General features: G+C 35.4%; 1 protein-coding gene across 2 annotated transcripts in view; it reads left to right on the top strand.

The window, feature by feature from the left end:
• The window catches only part of FOXN2 (forkhead box N2), a 68,736-nt gene that overhangs the window by 27,230 nt on the left and 20,014 nt on the right, over nucleotides 1–21,492 (top strand). For both annotated transcript variants that reach the window (XM_047069507.1, XM_047069508.1), the window contains exon 2: nucleotides 11,411–11,961. In XM_047069507.1, the coding sequence (XP_046925463.1) occupies nucleotides 11,425–11,961 (537 nt within the window). In that variant the 5' untranslated portion in view covers nucleotides 11,411–11,424. The remainder of the gene's footprint in view (nucleotides 1–11,410; nucleotides 11,962–21,492) is intronic.

Raw genomic sequence — 21,492 nt, forward strand, 5'->3', positions numbered from 1 at the left:
ACCAGGAAAAATGGAGTAATTTCACCAGCATAATGGGATATTGTAATATATCTTCCTTCGTATTTGATAAAGCAGCCCCCCACCACCCCAGTTGGTACAAATATAGAAAATTTTAACAAGTAATTAACAAGCTTAATCCAGTGGACATCTCTTTCATCTAATCACTGGAAACATCAGCCAAATCATTATAAAAATCAACCACATACTGGGCCAAACGAGTTTCAACAAATTTCAAAGGATTAGTATCCTAAAGTCCATTTAAGTTAGAAATCAGTAAGAGAAAAAAATCATATGGCAATTAAGAAACAATCTTCTAAATAACTCATGAATGAAAGAAGAAATGTTAGTAGAATTTGAACTGCTCTTTGGGAGATGTTAGGTCATCCCTCAAGTGTGCTTGTAGCAAACACAAACCCTGAGAAATGGCCCACTTAAGACCTTTCATTCTCCACATATCCAGTAAAAATGTTCAGGGATGCCAATGCCAGATTGGTTCCCCCAACAGGAAGGATAAAATTTTTTAATAAATTATACTTGGAACAATTGTGTATCCATATGTAAAAGTTGAATAAAAATACAGAGATACATTTTGGGTGAATTGAAGACTTAAATGTGAAAGGCAAAAATTATAAAACTTTTAGAAGACAATATAGGATAAAACTTACATGAATTTAATGTAGGGAAGGAGTTCTTAAATGAGAAACTGTAACCATAAAGGAAAGGGTTAATAAATTCTACCATATTAAAGTAAGAACTTTTTCGTTTATAGACAACTAATAAATAGACTAAAAAGACAAACCATCTACTAAGGAAAGATATTTGCATCACACATAAGGATTAGTGCACAAACAGTATAAATGAGTTAGACAATTAGAAGTTTCTTACATACAGGTTTCTCTTGCTACCAAGTACAACAGTTATAAGAAAGGAAGCCAAAATGGTGTAAAATGAAGGAGCAATTACCATTAATTTATATGGAAAAATTTTGAACATTCCTAAACCCCAAAAATAACCTCTCGTAGGCTTTTTTGATGCCTTAGGACACATATTGCCAAGGGATGCACAAAATAAATCCAGAGAAAGCACAGAAGCCCACAGGTACATTTCAAAGCTATGGCAGCTTGATGCTGAGGTGCTAAGTATAGTTCCTTCCCCTAGGGAAGCAGCTTGCCAGTACCACTCTCCATGCTGGAGGTGTGGGCCATCTCTCTAATGCACACTTCAAAACAAACACTGAATGCTGTTTTCACTTTTTGCCTTTTCCTAAAAGCGAAAGTCCTCTTTGACAGGTACTAATGTAGGTCTTTTGTAGAATCAAAGTGGTGGAATAAGAATTTTGAAAAGTGAGGAATACCTGCATACTCAGCTTCCATTATTAATCTGGGAAATGCAAATTAAAACACAAGGAGATGAAATTTCATAGTCATCAGGTTGGCAAAAAAAATTTTTAATGGGTGTATGGAGCAGAGTACACCTATCTTGCTGGTAGCAATTTGTCCAGTGAAAGTTGAAGAGAAGAATATTCTGTAACCCAACAATTCTACTCAATATATTCTGCTTTTAGTTGTGTACCCCAGAAAAGTTCTTGGCAGTTGTATTCCAGGAGATGTGAACAAGGATATCCATAGCAATGCTACTTGTAATAGCCTCAAACATAAATAATTGTCCTCAAGAGTATAATAAATTTTGGTATATTCATAAAGTAGAATACCAGTCATCTGTAAAAATGAATTACTGCTGCTATAAGGTTAATGAATTTGGTGGTGGGGGGGAGAACAAGTTTCAGTACAATTAAGTTTTACATGATGTTTAAAGAACATAGAGGGCTAAAATAATATTTAGGGATCCTAACATGGTAAAACTATGAAAAAAAAATGTTTTTGTTTGCCTAGTCTGTGATACAGTCAATTAAAAACATGGACAGGGGCGCCTGGGTGGCGCAGTCGGTTAGGCGTCCGACTTCAGCCAGGTCACGATCTCGCGGTCCGTGAGTTCGAGCCCCGCGTCAGGCTCTGGGCTGACGGCTCGGAGCCTGGAGCCTGTTTCCGATTCTGTGTCTCCCTCTCTCTCTGCCCCTCCCGGTTCATGCTCTGTCTCTCTCTGTCCCAAAAATAAATAAAAAACGTTGAAAAAAAAAATTAAAAAAAAAATAAAAACATGGACAAATGTCAAAAAAAGCTGTATGATAATAACTAACATTTTGTATTTAGGAGGTTTCTTAGTTATTTTGGGCAAAAGAGCTATCAGTATAGCACCCCTAATACCAGGGTAATACTCAAAATTCTGTACCTTGATTTCCCTTCTCTAGGCTCTGTCAAGCCTTTTCTCTCAGACCATTGTTAATACTGACCTAAAAAAAGTGCTCTCCTCTAACCTTTTGGGAAATGATCCAAGAATTCCAATATGGAGTTTTATTTTTCTTGTTCCAGAGTAGAATATCACTGTAATATTGAACATAACATGGAAACATACAGGTATCTATTAGTCATCTTTGAGAAATGAATGAACTGTACAATGTGAAAAAATTATACCTTTTAATCCTGAGCCCTCTTCTTGAGATCCTGCCATGGCCTTATACAGTGAACCTTTAGGCAGAGGTTGCAGAGTGATTGTAATGGGCTTGTTTGAACTCCACTTTTAAATTCTTCGCTAAAGATACGCAATTTTTTCCTGAAACGTAGAAGATTTGGAGTCTTAATACAAATGTGTAATTTGCAAAATTGTCTTGTACATTTACCTACTTTTTTTGTAGCAGTGTCTTTTAGGAATTGGTTTATTAGTGGATGTATTTATTACTTGGGTTATGCTAGTTACAGTCCTGAGAAATTAGAGTACATTTTTCAAACCCCACATCTTGGTCTCTTGGCCCTAAATTGCTTTTTTAATGTTTATTTATTTTTGAGAGAGAGAGAGAGCGCACAAGCAGGGGAGGGGCAGAGAGAGAGGGAGACAGAAAATCTGAAGCAGGCTGCAGGCTCTGAGCTGTCAGCACAGAGCCTGATGTGGGGCTCAAACCCATGATCCATGGGATCATGACCTGAGCTGAAGTCAGACACTTAACCGACTGAGCCACCCAGACGCCCCCCTAAATGCTTTTTTGAGTGACATGTATTATGTGTAACAGTTATGTGTGGTTTGTTGAGGTATTATTTTTATTAATAAAAGGAAACGTTACATCACTAGCCCAGATTTCCTTGTATTTCTTTACTTGTTCTGCTTTAAAAAGCAAACTTCCATGCTCATTATTAATGACCTGTTACTGAATGGTTTCAGTTCATTTTAAGAAGCACTTTCTCATAAAACTAGAATTATCCAAACAAAACTAAAAGCTTTAAAAAAATTTTTGGGTGTGAAATACATAGGTCTTTCTGTTGTAATATTATATACTATGAATTTGTGAAAACACTAAATATTGTGCCAATTCACCTAAAAGTGTGAAGTTTTATAATCAGAACACTAACAAAAATAAATCTTAATAAGTATGTTAGATATTTTTAAAGATATATTAAACTTACTACAAATAAACACTACAAAATAGGATTAAAAAAAAAAAAAGATGAAAATAGCCTGATGGAAAGGCATGCAAGGAAGGGTAGAAGCTACAGGGTTATGGAGGCCAGGGTAAAATGCATAAAAATTTGGAGAGAGGAGCTCGTTAACACTTCCAAGAAAATGCATGTGGCCAAACTGTGCTGGGAGGAAAAACATGGGTTGAATGAGAATTGTGTACAATACTGCATTCTCAGCAGTTTGCAGCTTTCTACTATGTTAGCCTATTTTGGGTTCAGCTGTTATTTCTCAGTACTGCAAAATCGTAGGCTTATAAAAGATCACTTATAAACCAGTGTGATTTTCACATTGTACTAAAATCTTTCCCCTATTTACCAGTGAGCTAATTTGTTTTACAGAAAAGCTTGGCAATAGAATAGGCTGTACTGAATTTAAGAGGTAACTTCTGTTTTTGACTTGAAGCCTTTGATATGTCCGTGACCTTTTTGTGATTTGATTCTTTGTGAAGTAGAAATACTATAACTAAAAATAATCTAGCACAACCTTTTCCCCTTTGAGTGTATTTTAATTTTTTAATATAAAAGTAATAAACGCATTAAAAAAACTGGAAAAAAGAAAACAATTACCGAGTTACTACTACAAACCACTGTTAGCTTTTTATGTATTTTTACTTTTTCATGTTTTTAATAAGTTTTTTGTTTTACTTCATAGCCTTCAAGAAAATCGTTTTTAATGACGAAATATTAGATTGAGTAGATGTATTTCAGTGTAGCTATTTCTTTATAATAAAATGTGTAAGTTGTTTATACTTTTCTATTGTCTTTAATAGTTCTTCAGTGAACGTGTGTACGTGTGTGTGTGTGTGTGTGTGTGTAAGAGGAGGAGGAGAGGGAGAGAATCTTTTTTCCTATGTGGGATTATTTCACTGAAATGACTCATAAGTGGAATTATTGGGTCAAAGTATGACTTTTTCATTGAAGTATAGTTGACATATAATATTAAGCTAGTTTCAGGTATACAACACAGTGATTCAAGTGATACATTATAAAATGCTCATCACAATAAGTAGATTTCAATATTATTGACTATATTCCCTGTGCTGTACTTTTCATCTCTGTGACTTATTTATTTATAATTGGAAGTTTGTATTTTTTCATCCCTTTTACACATTTTACCCATCCCTCCCATACTCTTCCCTTTAATACTACCAATTCTTCATATTTGTGAGTCTGCTTCTCTCTTTATTGATGTTGTTTGTTTTGTTTTTTAGATTCCACATGTAAGTAAAATCATATGGTATTTGTCTTTCTCTGTCTGGCCTATTTCACTTAGCGTAATATCCTCTAGGTCCATTCATGTTGTCACGAATGGCAAGATTTCATTCCTTTTTATGGCTGAGCAATATTGCATATATATACCATATCTTATTTATTTATTTATTTATCCATTGTATGATACTTCTATTTTTAATTTTTTGAGAAATCTCCATACTATTTTCCACTGTGGCTGTACTGATTTATATTTCATCAGTAGTTCATGAGAGTTCCCTATTCCCTTTTCTCCGTGTCCTCACCAATACTTGTTATTTCTTATCTTTCTGATACTAGCCATTCTGGGTGGTATAAGGTGATACCTCATTCTGGTTCTCTCTCTCTCTCTCTCTCTCTCTTTCTCTCTCTCTCTTTTTTTAATGTTTATTTATTTCTGAGAGAGCCGGGGAGGGGCAGACAGAGAGGGAGACAGAGGACCCAAAGCAGGCTCTGCCCTGACAGCAGAGAGCCTGATGTGGGGCTTGAACTCACAAACTGTGAGATCATGACCTGAGCTGAAGTCTGATGCTTAACTGACTGAGCCACCAGGTGCCCCTCTCATTCTGGTTCTGATTTGCATTTTCCTTGTGGTTAGTGATGTTGGGCATTTTTTCATGTGTCTGTTGTCCATCTGTATGTCTTTGGAAAAATGTTCAGGTCATCTGCCCATTTTTAATTGGATTATTTAGGGGTTTTTTGGTGTTGAGTTGTAAGAGTTCTTTATAGATTTTGGATATTTAACCCCTTAATGTATATATCATTTGCAAATATTTTCTTCCTTTCAGTGGATTGCCTTTTCATCTTGTTTATGGTTTCCTTTGTGTGCAAAAGCTTTTTAGGTTGGTACAGTACCAGTTGTTTATTTTTGCTTCTGTTTCCCTTGCCTGAGGAGACAGATCTAGAAAAATATTGCTGTAGTTGCTGTCCAAGAGATTGCTGACTTTTTCTTTTAGTTTTCTGGTTTCAGGTCTTAACATTTACGTTTTTAATCCATTTTGAGTTTATTTTTGTGAATGCTTTAAGAAAGTGGTCCAGTTTCATTCTTTTGCTTGTAGCTGTCCAGTTTTCCCAGCACCATTTGTCGAAGAGGCTGTCTTTTCCTCGTTGTTCTTGTCTCCTTTATCTTAGATTAATTGACCATATACTTGTGGGTTTATTGCTGGGTTCTCAATTCTGTTTCATTAATCTATGAATTATTGGGTCAAAGAGTATGACATTTTAAATGATTCTTGGTACACACTACCATTTAGCATTCTAAAATGCACTAGGTCCTTGCCCAAAATCATGTATTAAATATTTTTTTAAACCATTGCCAATTTGGGCAAAAGTTGATATTTTTATGTCTAATATTTGTGCTTACTGTATACCAACCATTGTGCTAAATACGTTATCATACCATATGTGTTATCAATTGCTTTGTGTTTCTTTATTGGCAAAGTTTGGTATTTTCTAATATGTTTGCTATATAGTTATATCTTTATTTGACTTGTGGGAAAAGATCCTTTGTCTGTTTTTGTGGTGGACTTAGTATTCTTTGTTTTTTTTTATTTTTTTTTAACGATTTTATTCACTTTTGAGAGACAGAGAGAGACAGAGTATGAGCGGGGAAGGGGCCGAGAGAGGGAGACACAGAATCTGAAGCAGGCTCCAGGCTCCAAGCTGTCAGCACAGAGCCCGATGCGGGGCTCAAACTCATGAACTTCAAGATCATGACCTGAGCCGAAGTCAGATGCTTAACCGACTGAGCCACCCAGGCGCCCCAGGACTTAGTATTCTAAATGGATGATGTCCTGAAGTATTCTAAAAGGATAGTTCAGAAACAGCTCTTTTTCCCTCCTTGAAAATACAGTCACCGTTGAAACGTTATGAAGAGAATGTCAACCTTTCAGTCAGTACTTGATTTTTTAACTTTGCTTGGCTGTACAGTTTGTGTAATCTTTGGCATATATGCTGTCATAATATTGCTTTACATCTTAAAGTAATGAGACTTTATTCTAAACTTGTAATTCAGAGGAATAACATATATTTGCAAACATTTGAATTAGTTTCAGAGGGGAATATATATCTTATTCTGTCAACAGTATTTGTTTTAAGTAGTACTGCTAAAAATGTAAGTTCCTTAAGAGATTGAGTGTACTCTACTAGACAAAAAACTTGAATATTGAACTTAGCCCAGTTTATGATTTTGGCTTTACTGTTTACTAGTTTTAGAACCTTAGGCAAATGGCTTACCTCACTCCCATTTCCTTAATAGTAACAGTGAATTTCAGTTTTATGATTGTTACTAGTTACGATGTTTTCTAGCATTAAGGATTTCTTCTAAAATAAAATAATTCTTAAAATTTTTTAACATTCATTTATTTTTGAGAGACAGAGTGTGAGCGGGGGAGGGGCAGAGAGAGAGGGAGACACAGAATCTAAAGCAGGCTCCAGTCTCCGAGCTGTGAGCACAGAGCCTGATGTGGGGCTAGAACCCACGAACTGTGAGATCATAACCTGAGCTGAAATCTTTTGCTTAACCAACTGAGCCACCCAGGCACCTGTAAAATAAATCTTTTTTTTAAATTTAATTTATTTTTAAAATTTACATTCAAGTTAATTATCATATAGTGCAACAATGATCTCAGGAGTAGATTCCTTAATGCCCCTTACCCATTTAGCCCATCCCCTCTCCCACAACCCCTCCAGTAACCCTTTGTTTGTTCTCCATATTTAAGAGTCTCTTATATTTTGTCCCCCTCCCTATTTTTATGTTATTTTTGCTTCCCTTCCCTTTTGTTCATCTGTTTTGTCTCTTAAAGTCCTCATATGAGTGAAGTCATATGATATTTGTCTTTCTCTGACTAATTTCACTTAGCATAGTACCCTCTAGTTCCATCCACGTAGTTGCAAATGGTAAGATTTCATTCTTTTTGATTGCTGAGTAATACTCCATTGTATATATATGCCACATCTTCTTTACCCATTCATCTATTGATGGACATTTGGGCTCTTTCCATACTTTGGCTATTGTCGATAGTGCTTCTATAAACATTGGGGTGCATGTGTCCCTTCGAAACAGCATACCTGTATCCCTTGGATAAATACCCAGTAGTGCAATTGCTGAGTCATAGGGTAGTTCTATTTTTAATTTTTTGAGGAACCTCTATAGTGTTTTCCGGAGTGGCTGCACCAGTTTGCATTCCCACCAGCAGTGCAAAAGGGGTCCTCTTTCTCCGCATCCTCGCCAACATCTGTTGTTGCCTGAGTTGTTAATGTTAGCCATTCTGACAGGTGTGAGGTGGTAGGTCATTGTGGTTTTGATTTGTATTTCCCTGATGGTGAGTGATGTTGGGCATATTTTCATGTGTCGGTTGGCCATCTGGATGTCTTCTTTGGAGAAGTGTCTATTCATGTCTTTTGCCCATTTCTTCACTGGATTATTTGCTTTTTGGGTGTTGAGTTTGATAAGTTCTTTATAGATTTTGGATATTAACCCTATATCTGATATGTCATTTGCAAATATCTTCTCCCATTCTGTCGATTGCCTTTTAGTTTTGCTGATTGTTTCCTTCGCTGTGCAGAAGTTTTTTATTTTGATGAGGTCCCAATAGTTCATTTTTGCTTTTGTTTCCCTTGCCTCTGGAGACATGTTGAGTAAGAAGTTGCTGTGGTTGAGGTCAAAGAGGTTTTTTCCTGCTTTCTCCTCTAGGATTTTGATGGCTTCCTGTCTTATGTTTAGGTCTTTCATCCATTTTGAGTTTATTTTTGTGTATGGTGTAAGAGAGTGGTCCAGGTTCATTTTTCTGCATGTTGCTGTCCGGTTTTCCCAGCACCACTTGCCGAAGAGACTGTCTTTATTCCATTGGATGTTCTTTCGTGCTTTGTCAAAGATTAGTTGGCCATACGTTTGTGGGTCCATTTCTGGGTTCTCTATTCTGTTCTGTTGATCTGAATATCTGTTTTTGTGTCAGTACCATACTGTCTGGATGATTACAGCTTTGTAATACAGCTTGAAGTCCGGGATTGTGATGCCTCCTGGTTTGGTTTTCTTTTTCAAGATTGCTTTGGCTATTCAGGGTCTTTTCTGGTTCCATACAAATTTTAGGATTGTTTGTTCATTCTGTGAAGAATGCTGGTGTTATTTTGATATGTATTGCATTGAATAAGTAGATTGCTTTGGGTAGTATTAACATTTTAACAATATTTGTTCTTCCTAAAGTAAAATAATTCTTAAAGGCAAATACAGAATAAACATATATGTTGACTATATGTTCATTTCAGTTTGAAATAATTATAATTTGAATGCCTATTCATGCTGAACATTTTGTTAAGATTCATTAGGAATACAAAAGTAAAAAAATTACATATTACAGAATTCATGGCTGAAAGGGCCATACACAGAACTGAATAGCCATGCAGAGTAAGTAGAGATTATAAAGTCCATAGCATAGTATCTGTAGTATAGTAAAATCTCAGTAAATGTTAGCTACTGATACGTGCTACTCTCTGATTTCTATATGTAAATGAAAATAAATGGAGATATAGGTGAGACGTAAAAGTTAGAACATTGGAAATTAGTCATTCTTTTCTTTGAACGTTGAGCACTGAGAGTTTTTTTGTTTGTTTAAGGAAGCAAGACATTCTTCAGCCATTGAATTCTCATTCACATTTTTGGAATTCTCTATGGGTAGAGAGACTTAGGTGGTAAAGTGAATAATTTGGTCAGCTACATTGGACAGAATGTCATCTGAAATATAGTGTGTGCATGTATGCACAGATGTGTGTATGTTTATGAATGTGTGGTTTGCATAATTGATTGAAATAGAAACCATATTTGTTACAGTTTGATCTTTTTGTTTTTAAAGTGTCTTAATATGTCAAGTTATAGATACAGGTGTAAGTAAGAAAGATAGGAACTTGATATGGAGAGAACAATAATGAGATTTAAGATGGATAGGATTGAGTCATTGGTATTCACAGGTGATGTGTATGCATTGATACCAGGATAATGTAGTAGTTAATTTTGGTTCAGAACTCAGTCTTTCTGGGTTTAAATTCTGTTGTTTCCATTTACTGATCAGGTAAGCTAAAACAGGATGCTTAACCTCTGAGTCATTTTCCTCATTTATAAAATTGGGTTAATAATTGTGCCTACTTTATATAGAGAGTTTAATTGATGGTTAATTGAGATATAGTTTGTGGTGTTTAGCACAACATCTGGCCCCCAAAATATTAGCTGATGCTGTTGATAATTAAGTGCTTTGAGACTACATCTATTAGTAGCTACCAGAATCCAGATAGGAGTGTTATACATATAAAATCTTTTTCATAATTCTTAGCGTAACCTGCCAGCTTTGTTCTAAGTAAAGTAAAACTCTGGAGATACTTCTCTTATTTCAGTTATATAAGCATAAGTAGATAGAATAGGAAGACATGGAAGGTTTTTCACTGAATTCGTAAGTAGGGTACTTTTATGAACCATTGAAAATGAATTAAATAGCACCTTAGGTCTATTACTTTTCTCTTTGGTCAGTTATTCTCCCATCATAAGTTTTTTGTATTGAAGTATGTTCCAAAAGCAAAACAAAAGACATTTGAGAAAATAGAAATAAAAAAGGGTAGTTTAGAAATATCTTTCTTTCTTCTTGAAAATAGTTACAATTCAAATTTTACTTCAAGAATGTCAGCCTTTCAGTGTCAGTACTTGATGAGATGATACAGAATTCAATTAAAAATGTTAGAATGTACATGGGGCGCCTGGGTGGCGCAGTCGGTTAAGCGTCCGACTTCAGCCAGGTCACGATCTCGCGGTCCGTGAGTTCGAGCCCCGTGTCGGGCTCTGTGCTGACTGCTCAGAGCCTGGAGCCTGTTTCCGATTCTGTGTCTCCCTCTCTCTCTGCCCCTCCCCCATTCATGCTCTGTCTCTCTCTGTCCCAAAAATAAATAAACATTGAAAAAAAAAAATTAAAAAAAAAATGTTAGAATGTACAGAAGAAATAATAAATTTATAGTAAATTTAATTTTGGTGATAATGAATTTAGTGAATAAGAAATGTTATCTTTTTAGTATGATATACTATAAAAATATTAGAAACTGTTTATCTCTTTATAATTATTTCATATTTGAGGAAAGGGTTTATTTGGAATTATTATTTAAGCAATGTTTTAAATTTGGTTATTTTCTGTATCGAGCCATATGTATGACTATTACAATAGGTCATAGATCCTTAAAATGCATAGATTATAAAGTCTTACAATTCAAAGAAAGTCTGCTCATTTTTAATAATAAGCATTACCATTAGGCTATAACTGTGGGCTAGGGACTTTAGTAAGTATTCACAATTATTTAATTTTCTTAATGTCACTCATACATATGGTGTTTTAATACTATATTTTATTTACAGTCATTTCTAATACCATGAAATAAGCTCTGTTCCTTGTATTGTAACCTTAATGTCTTTGTTACACAAATATTGTGCTTAAATATTATGTGGTATAATTGATTGAAAAATTTCTGATTTTGGTGATATTTAAATATGTATTTTCTTTTTCCATGAGCTTAAAAATCTTAAGTATTATATTGATTGACAGTTGTTTCCTTTATTGCAGAACTGTAAGAGTAAATGGGTCCAGTAATTGGAATGACTCCAGAAAAGAGAGCTGAAACTCCAGGAGCTGAAAAGGTTGCAGGATTAAGCCAGATTTACAAAATGGGAAGCTTGCCTGAAGCTGTTGATGCTGCCAGGCCTAAGGCCACTCTAGTGGACAGTGAGTCAGCAGATGATGAACTCACAAACTTGAACTGGCTTCATGAAAGTACTAATCTTCTAACAAACTTCAGCTTCGGAAGTGAGGGTCTTCCAATTGTTAGTCCATTGTATGACATAGAGGGAGATGATGTGCCATCCTTAGGACCATCTTGCTATCCGAACCCAGAAAAAAAATCAGCAACTTCAAAGCCCCCATATTCCTTTAGTCTTCTCATTTACATGGCTATTGAACACTCTCCAAATAAATGTTTGCCTGTCAAAGAAATTTATAGCTGGATTTTGGACCGCTTCCCATATTTTGCCACTGCACCAACAGGCTGGAAGAATTCTGTTCGACATAATCTGTCCCTGAATAAATGTTTTCAGAAAGTGGAAAGAAGCCATGGCAAGGTCAGTGTTTATGAACATTGCTATATTTGGGCAGGTGGGGGAAAATTAACATAGAGACCTTAAAATATGGGGAAATTAAAGGAAGGCAAAAAATAGTCAACTCATGATTACTTAAGTTTGAGCTTAATTATATTCATTTGCTTTCATTTGAGATGTTTTTAAATTTCTTAAATATTTATATAAATCTAACAGAATTTCAGTCTACTATAGGTACATAAATCAGTTTTCTAATATTCTAATTTTCTATTCTTAGTTTCTATACTGTTCCTGTCAACTGTATCAGTATATTACTCTTAATTTATTCAATACGGCAGTCTCTGCCTTATAATTGGAATGTAGACTATTTACATTAATGTAATTGATATGGTTGGATTTAAATCTATGATCATGCTGTTTGTTTTCTATTTGCTCTGTTCTTTCCCCCCATTTTTCCTGTTTTTTTTTAAGGATTGAGTATTTTTTTTATGATTCAGTTTTATCTCTACTATTGGCTTATCAGCTATTCTTTTTTTAGGGGTGGGTTGTTACACACTTATCAGTATGTGTCTTTAATTTATCACAGTCTACCTTCAAATCATATTACCATTATACCACTTAATATCTGGCCTTTCACAGAGAAGTTGACCAATCCTGATGCTTATCTGGATTAGTTCTTTTTTCCTGGAGAAGTTTATTTAACATTTCTTATAGCATTGAATTTATAAAAATCTTTTTGTGGAAGATGGGTATTCTAGGTTAACAGGTGTGTTTGTTTTTTTGTTTTCTTTAAGTACTCTAAAGATGTTACTCTCCTATCTTCTGGCTTATATAGTTTCTGATGGGAAGTCTGCTGCCATTCTTTGTTCCTTTGTAATAGTTCTTTTCTTTTCTTTTTTTTTTTTTTATAATTTACATCCAAGTTAGTTAGCACATGGTGCAACAATGATTTCAGTAGTAAATTCCTTAATACCCCTTACCCATTTAGTCCATCTCCCCTCCCACAAGGACTTTTTTCTTTATATCACTGTTTGACTATGATGCACCTAGGTGTGGTTTTTGTTTTGTTTGGTTTTTTTTGTATCCTGCCTTTGGTTTTTCAAAGGTTCTTGGATCTGTGATTTGTTATTGGATATTGTCATTATCAGATCTGTCATGTGTTAAATTTATGAAAGTTTTGTTCATTATATCTAAATATTTCTTGTGGCTCACTTCCCACTTCTGGGCTTCCAAGTAAAAATATATTAGACCATTTGCTCTTTCTTACCTCATGGTTACTTTGCCCCAGTTCCTACTCTTTTCTCTCTTTGTTTCAGTTTGGATAATTTTTATCTTTCTGTAGATTCTGTCTTCCCTCTGTTGTGTTCATTCTGTCGATAAGCCTGATAAAGGACTTGTGCATATTTTTCATTTCTAGCATTTCTATTTGCCTTATTATTTTTTTATTTTTAATTTTTTAAATTTTTTTTTTTCAGAGAGAGGAAGAGACAGCATGAGTGGGGGAGGGGTGGAGAGGAAGGGAGACGCAGAATCCGAAGCAGTCTCCAGGCTCTGAGCAGTTGGCACAGAGCCCAATGCGGGGCTTGAACTCATGAACTGTGAGATCATGACCTGAACCAAAGTCTGATGCCCAACTGACTGAGCCACCCAGGTGCCCCCTTCTATTTGCCTTTTTAAAAGTAGTCTCCATCTTGGAGACTCAGTGGCTCAGTCAGTTAAGCAGCCAACTTGATTTTAGCTCAGGTCGTGATCTCAAAGTTTATGAGTTCGAACTCTGTGTTGGACTGTGCACTGATACTATGGAGCCTGCTTGGGATTCTCTCTCTCTCTCTCTCTCTCTCTCTCTCTCTGTCTCTGCCCCTATGCTGCTTGTGCTATCTGAAAAATAAATAAGCATTTAAAAAATAACAATAAAATTAGTCTCCCATCTTTCTGCTAAAATTTCCCACTAGATCCATAAACATATTAATTATAGATATGGTGTCTGTCTGATAATTTCATTATCTCATCCATCTCTGTGTTTGGTTTTGTTGAGTGTTTTATCTCCTGTTTCTGTGTGTGTTTCCTAATTTTGGATTAAATGTCAAACATTATTTATAAAAGAATGGTAGAGACTGAGGCAAATAATATTTCTATTCAGAAATAGACATGCCTCTACTTTTGTCTGTTAGTGTGAAACAGGTGTTGGTCAATCTTTGTAAATAATTGGGCTGGGTTTGGGTTTTGTGGTTGTCATAATTACCTTCAGAATACCACAGGCTTCGAATTCATGTAGAAATGGACTGCTAATACTTTGTGCTTAGTGAAAGTCCTGGAGTGTTAGATGACGTTCCTTAGCATTTTTGCTCTACCTTCATCTTTCAGCTTGTGATACGTTTGGGGGCAGGAGGAGAGTTAGTTATTTCTGTCTGTGCTCTTTTCCCTCCCATAACAATTGCTTGTTACTTGGTATGAGGCTCTTGGGGTGGGAACATGAGTTTCTTGATTCTTCTGTTCTAGTTTTAGTATTAAGCAGGCTCTTATGCCTGTCTCAAAAGTAGAACCTTGCTTGCCTCCCCTGGGAGCAGACAGTCTCTCCCATCTACTCAGAGAAGAATCTAGGGCCGCACTTATCAGTAGCCAGTTATCTACATGTGGCTAGTGGTTGGCATATTGGACAGTACAGATATATGATATTTCTGTCACTGTAGAAAGTCCTATTGGATAGCACTGTTCAGAGCTCAGGCCAATTTCCTGCTCATTCCTATCATGGTAAATAAACTCTGCCTACTATCAGTGGACGGTCCTGGGTATAAGTGAGTGACCATTTCCTTTCTCAGTGGAAGTATATCTCTGCTTTGTATCATCTGGGCATGAGCAGATTTCCTGCCCATTACCTAATGACACATGGCCATTGCCTAGTGTCAGTAAAGTGTGAAGATAGCTGAGTTTTGTATTTCTCTCCCAGCAGCAGTCATCCTTTGTCTGGGACTGGGATGAAAAGGGTGTTTTGCCTCTCTCTTAGTGGCAGGCAGCTGTGGCTTCATAGTGGAGTTTTGTCCAGTTTTTGTGCCTGTCCCACAGTGACACCTCATCTCATCTTGTGCTCATTTAGGGCGTGGAACATGGATGAGCTTTGCCTGATATTCTTGCTCCAGGCTTAAACCTTAGTATGTTCTGCACATCCCATCATCATCTCCAAGGGTTTTTGTCACTGCCTCCAGTCTTCCTCTGGAGCACTGGATGGAGACTCATAGAAAAATTCTGGCGAGTAGATATCCCAGGATGCTCAGTTATCTTGCTAGCTCATTCTTGGCTTTTAAGAATTTGTTAAAATCAAGGTGCCTGAATGGCTCAGTTGGTTAAGCATCCAACTCTTCTCAAAAAGAATTTGTTAAAATCGGGGTGCCTGAATGGCTCAGTTGATTAAGCATCCATCTCGGGTCATGATATCACAGTTCATTAGATCAAGCCCTGCATCAGGCTCCATGCTGTACATACAGAACCTGCTTGGGTGTCTGTCTGTCTGTCTGTCTCTCTCTCTCTCTCTTCCCCTCCCCTGCTCTCTCACACTGTCTCTTTCTCTCTTTCTCAAAATAAAATTTTTTTTAAAAAAAAGAATTTGTTAAAATTTGAGTAGTTTTATTTTTTAACCTTATTTTATGACCACCACTTTATTTGTGCTCTCCCAAAGATAAAACGTTGCATATGTTCAATCTCTCCTCATAGGACTTTGTCATACTTTAGAGTTCAGTTCTTTCACTTGTCTTGTACCCTTAGTTCCCCGTTGATCCTGGTGCCATTAGTCCGTGAGTAGCAAGACATCAGGACACATCATCATCTTACAGCTAACTTAAAGGAGGTTGTATTAGTTATCTTTTGTAACATGTTGCTATCTAACACATCTACATATGGAATATTTATGAAGACCAACTATGTGTTAGGCCATTGAAAAAGCTTCAGTAATTTCAAAGGATCAATCTCTGTCATAGAGAACCCCAAATGAGCCCTACCTTCCAGTATTCATGCCCTGGTAGAGTTTCTGCCAATAATGAATAGGGCTGAGTTGTGTAACTAAGAGGATATTGTGGAAATGCTGGAGCATGCCTTTTGAGGCTAGGTCATAAATGCCACTATGGCTTCCATCTTGCGCTCTTAGATAACAAGCTGTGGGGGAACCCAGCTGCCATATCATAAGAACATTTAAGCAGCCTCTTGCCAACAGCCATGTGAGTGAGCCATCTTGGAGGCAAATTCCCCCAGTTCTCAGTCAAACTTTCCTTTCAGATGACTAAAAGTTTTAGAAATGTTGGATATGTTCGTTCCAACGTGCATTGTTAGATTTTATTTTGAATTGTATCACTTAATTATTTACTAGTTTTAGACTATTGTGTTTATACTTATGGTGGGACATAAGAGGGGAAATGTCTACTAAGTACTTAGAAGTATGGTACAGGAATAGTGGTAATGTGGGATTGAAGCTTTAAATTTTGAAGTCATCAGCGCAATGATTTTCAGTAGAAAAATCTAGGAAAAGTGTGTTGTAATGGAATCTAAAGAGGGTAAGTTTAAGTGTGAATGAGCAACAATATCAAATGTTGCAAAAACTTGAAAATGATTGCTAAGATGTGATTGAGACAAGTAGCAGCCAACAGATTAGGATTCAAAATATGGCGTGCTGGTAAATGTTGAAGGATTGAGTAGGTGGGGATGTAGGTTCTCTAAATTTTCATGGTATAAATATTTCCATCATGGCCAGTTTCAAGCTACCAGTATTATGTCATTAAATGTGATGTTGATGGGAGATGTTTACAGTGAGCAGCACACCACTGTGTGTAACGAACTCATCTAATTCAATAAGAAAAAGAAAACTAATAGAAAAATGGACAAGAATATGAACAGGCAATTAACAGAGGAGGAAATATAAATAGTCAATAAGCAGGCAAAGATATTCATCCTCACAAGTTGTCAGGGACATACAAACTAAAATAACCCCAAAAGTAATTTATACCCATTAGAATGCAAAAATTTTAAACGTTTGGTAATATCAAATTAGATAAGGATAGGGGAAACAATAATATTTTCACACTACTGATATGAGTATAAATGAGTATGGCCATTTTTGTGGGCAAGTTGACTACAATTATTAAAATTAGAAATGTGCATATATTTTGATGTAGTGGATTAGATTCTGATTTCTTCCCTAGAGTAACATTCATACTTGCATGCAAGGAGATGTATATGATATTCACTATGGTATTGTTTGTAATAAAAGTTGCAAAATAATATGTCCAGTGTGGTTTGATTTGTGGTAGTGATCAAAAGGGACTTGTTCTTGACCATAATTTGTAAATGTGTGTGTTATTTACATAATTAACCTGAACATTTTTGAGTTCTCAGAGAAAGAAAGAAGGAAGAGTATTACAGAGTACAAGGAGAGTGTGACAAAGAGAAATAAATCATCTTATGAGATAATAAAGAATATGAGGATAAATAGAGAAATTGTAATATATTGGGACAAAAATTAGCAAGCTGTCACAACTGAGGTCAGGGTGAGAGGAGAGAAAGGCAGGTGATGGTCTTCTCAAAAATCAGTAGCCTGCTTAAATGTCTGAAATTTGGACAGAAAGTGTGATACATTCAAGTAGGATTGGGAATGCTTGTGGATTTTTTTTTTTTTTTTAATGTATGAAATACTTCTTGAATTAGTGTTTCAAAATGACTGTTTCTCTTGTAATATGCAGAAGGCAAGTAAATTATACTTACTTCCAGTAAATGTTGGAATTGAATTTGGCGACCTTGACAGCACTTTTCTGATGAATATCTCTTATCTATAGATGATAATCTCAGAAAAAAGGCAAGATGGCAAGGTCTGGGTCAAACTACAAAGTGGAAATGATACTCAACCAGCTGGATAGCTGCTGATTAGCTTTCCTTCACTGTCATCCATACCATAGTTACTGCTCTCAATAGAGAGGTCTAAAAATCTTGGCTTGGTATTTATCTGCCTCAGTATTTATAAAAGTTAAACGTGATACATTTTTTTTTGCTTGGGTTTAGGTTTCATGTTTTAAATATGTAAATATCTAGGTCTTATATCTACTTTCCTAAATTTTTATAAAGCCAAACTAAAATACTGTAACTGGAATTTTAGCTGGGAAACATGAAGTTAGAAATTTTGCCTGGTTTAGTACAATTTTAGTCTGTAGATTTGCATAGTGATGACTCCCTTCAATAGCTGAATTCCAGGAAAGAAGTCATGCCAACCACTATAAAAGTTCATACTAGAAGCTATAAACAAGAGTTATGAATGCCCTTTTTAATTAGTTAATTCTTTTTAATTTTTTTTTTTTTTTTTTAACCACAGAAAAGGTAGTTGAGGGGAGTCTATTAAAATGCACAGGGCAAGTACATAAAAACATTTCAGAAATAGTGAACATTGCCTTTTCTCCCAAACTCTTCATTACAACTAACATTTAGATCTTTTTGAAGTTCATTTCTTAGTATTTTCCTTATGTCTTCAGCACCTTCAGTGGTTCTTTAACAAGTAAGTCCAGACGCCTTAGAGTTCCACAATGCAAAATAGTAAATGAGAGAATGCACATTTCCTGTTTCCATTGCACAGAAGATTTATTTTGTTATAGGCAAATTTAGTTTAAAATAATACTTAACATCTGAAACTCTTTATCATTTGTGTTCTGTCTTCTAAGCACAGTAATAAAAGGGCAAGGTTTTTAAGTAAGAGTTTAAAATAAATTTTTCTTTCCTGAAGATCTTAAAACATAATGTTAAGCAAATACATAGTTTTATCTCTTGTTACTGATAGTTTGTGAACAGACCCAGTGAAAGGAAATGCTGCCATGGTAACATAAACCAGACTGTTATTTGGAGACCTTACTCAAGATACTTAACTGCCCTGAACTGCAGGTTTTCAGTACCAGTTCTTCCAATTTACTATTTCAAGGAAATAGCAATTCTGCTATGTTCAAAACAATTTGTAATTCTCACGATTGAATTTGAAAAGTAGATTATTGAACAAAACAGTTTCTAAGAGTGTAATCTCAGGAATACCAAGATAGAACATGACTAACATTCTTAACATAATTGTCTTAGTCAATATATGAAAAATAATCCAGACATATCTTTTCTATATGAAACTGAAGTGGGTTGGGGCAAAGGATGTTGTGGGTGATAATGTTTTAAAGTTTTATTTCCCTATCATTGAAACATATTTATAATTTGGGCCAAGTGACTGAAAATATATTTAAGAAATTTCGTCACTTAATCCAAAAATACATATATAAAATTTGACTTCCTTTGAAAAACAAATCAAGATTTCAAATACTTAATATATAGTCCATGTGGTATTTTGCTGCTGACGACCAGGAAAAGTTTCATCTAATAGTATGGTATGTTTCTTTCTGTATTACAGTATGGTATGACACCCATGGTTTTTCTTTTCCTATACATCTGGGTTGCTAGGATGTTAAAAACTGCCTAACACTCATAGTTTTTCTAAGACAAGAGCTATTTTCCCTTCTAAATTTAGTTTATTCCTTGTTCTTTACTACCTTTACTGTCTTACTCAGAACTAATTGATTTTTGTTCTTATTGTTGATTTTTTTAACTCCCTCTTAGAGGAATATACTGTTACTAAACCATATAAACTCTTACTTTATGCCAATTTCAGAATAACCCCTAGAAATAAGTATTCACTTATTTTCCAGCTCTGTGTCACATATAAATTACCTTATTCGAATCTCCTCACAACTCAGTAAAGTGGCCTGGTTTTTTATTTTATGAATAAAATATGAGTAAGACGACTGACTCTTAGAGATTAAATGTTTTGTCCAATATCACATTGCCAATCAATAAGCAATGATTAAGACCTTACTATTTATACCCGTGGAACAGTGTTCTTATATTATGCCATTCTACTCTAATAATTATGACATGATGTTCAGAAGATAAAAGAGCCTCAGTAATAGAATATTATCTTGACAAAGAATTTGGGACATGGAAACACTCTGGAATTCATCATGTAAAATCTTCAGCAATCATAACAGCTTCTATCATATAGGATTTTGTATAAACAAAAAGGAGACAGGGGGCTAGAACACGCATAAATTTTATTGTTGTCCAAGTAATTGTTAATTTAATTATGAAGTGTAATTCAAATTTTAACAAAGGGCTTTTGAAATAGAAAGGTATAATATGAAAAAAAATTTAACAGTTTGAAACTCACTAATCTTATGAGTTCTAAGGAAGTTTTGAACGTCACATGGTGGGAGAAGAGAAGATTATATACCTTATGGTTGATTTTCAACACTTGTAGAGAAAAAATCTTCAAAAATATTTGTTAAAATTTAATGCCAATATCTAGTAGAATAGAAACAGAAAAACAAACTTGCATGCTATTAGACTAGAGGAAACAGGAACAGTTTTTAAAACTACAAAGAGAGTGGTGTCTGGGTGGCTCTGTTGGTTAAGCATCCAGCCACCACTCAGGTCATGATCTCGCAGTCCGTGAGTTCAAGCCCTGCACTGCGCTCTGTGCTGACAGCTCAGAGCCTGGAGTCTGCTTTGGATTCTGTGTCTCCCTCTCTCTCTGCCCCTCCCCTACTCACGCTCTGTCTCTCTCTCAAAAATAATAAACATTTAAAAAAAAATTTAAAACACTACAAAGAAAATGAACATATATCAATAGCAGTAGCCAATGTTTAATGAGTACTTATTGTCTGACAGTGTTCTAAGCACTTTATGTGAATTAACTCTCACAATACAGTAATTCTTGAAATAGGTACTATGTTTTATATAGTTATATTTTGAACATAGACATTTTTCTGAAGATTACACAGCTCTTAAGTGACAAAACCAGGATTCCAAAGGAAGCAGAATGGTTCCAAGGCTTATACTCTTAACCACTGTACAAGTAGTGTTTAGCTCTGGGGAAGTGGGATGAGGTTGAATTTGGATCTTCTTTTTGCATGGCTGTGGAGTTTTGTGTAAAGGCTATGTGTGGATGCGGGACATGTGTATGGATATATTTATCATCTAGCTACTGTTCAGGATGTGCAGTTAGGGATGTTCAGCTAAGGAAATAGGAAAGGATAGGGGCGCCGATGGCTCAGTTGGTTGGGTGTCCAACTTTGGCTCAGGTCATGATCTCAACAGTTTGTGGGTTTGAGCCCTGTGTCGGGCTCTCTGCTGATAGCACAGAGCCTGCTTCTTATTGTGTCTCCCTCTCTTCCTGCCCCTCTTCCGCTTGTGCTTTGTCTCTCTCTCTCTCTCTCTCTCTCTCTCTCAAAAAAAAAAAAAAAAGAAAAGAAAAAAATTAAAAAAAAAAAAGGAAGTAGTAAAGATTTATCCTGAAGGAAGAGTTAGCAGGTGATCTCACAGCTCCTAAAGTCCTTCATTTATTTCCTTTGACTACCTCAACTAGGATGTATAATATTTTGATGGTTTTTTAGAATACTCTGTTGATTTGTCAGTTCCCTTATTTTCCTAATTTTTAGTTATCAATTTATCAATTTTATTTTCATTATTTATATTATATAACATGATAATAATACCCCC

The sequence above is a fragment of the Lynx rufus genome, unplaced genomic scaffold, assembly GCF_022079265.1.
Source record: "Lynx rufus isolate CCGP_SWC_20201006 ecotype Redwood Valley unplaced genomic scaffold, mLynRuf1.p SCAF_8, whole genome shotgun sequence".
Taxonomy (NCBI): Eukaryota; Metazoa; Chordata; class Mammalia; order Carnivora; family Felidae; genus Lynx; species Lynx rufus.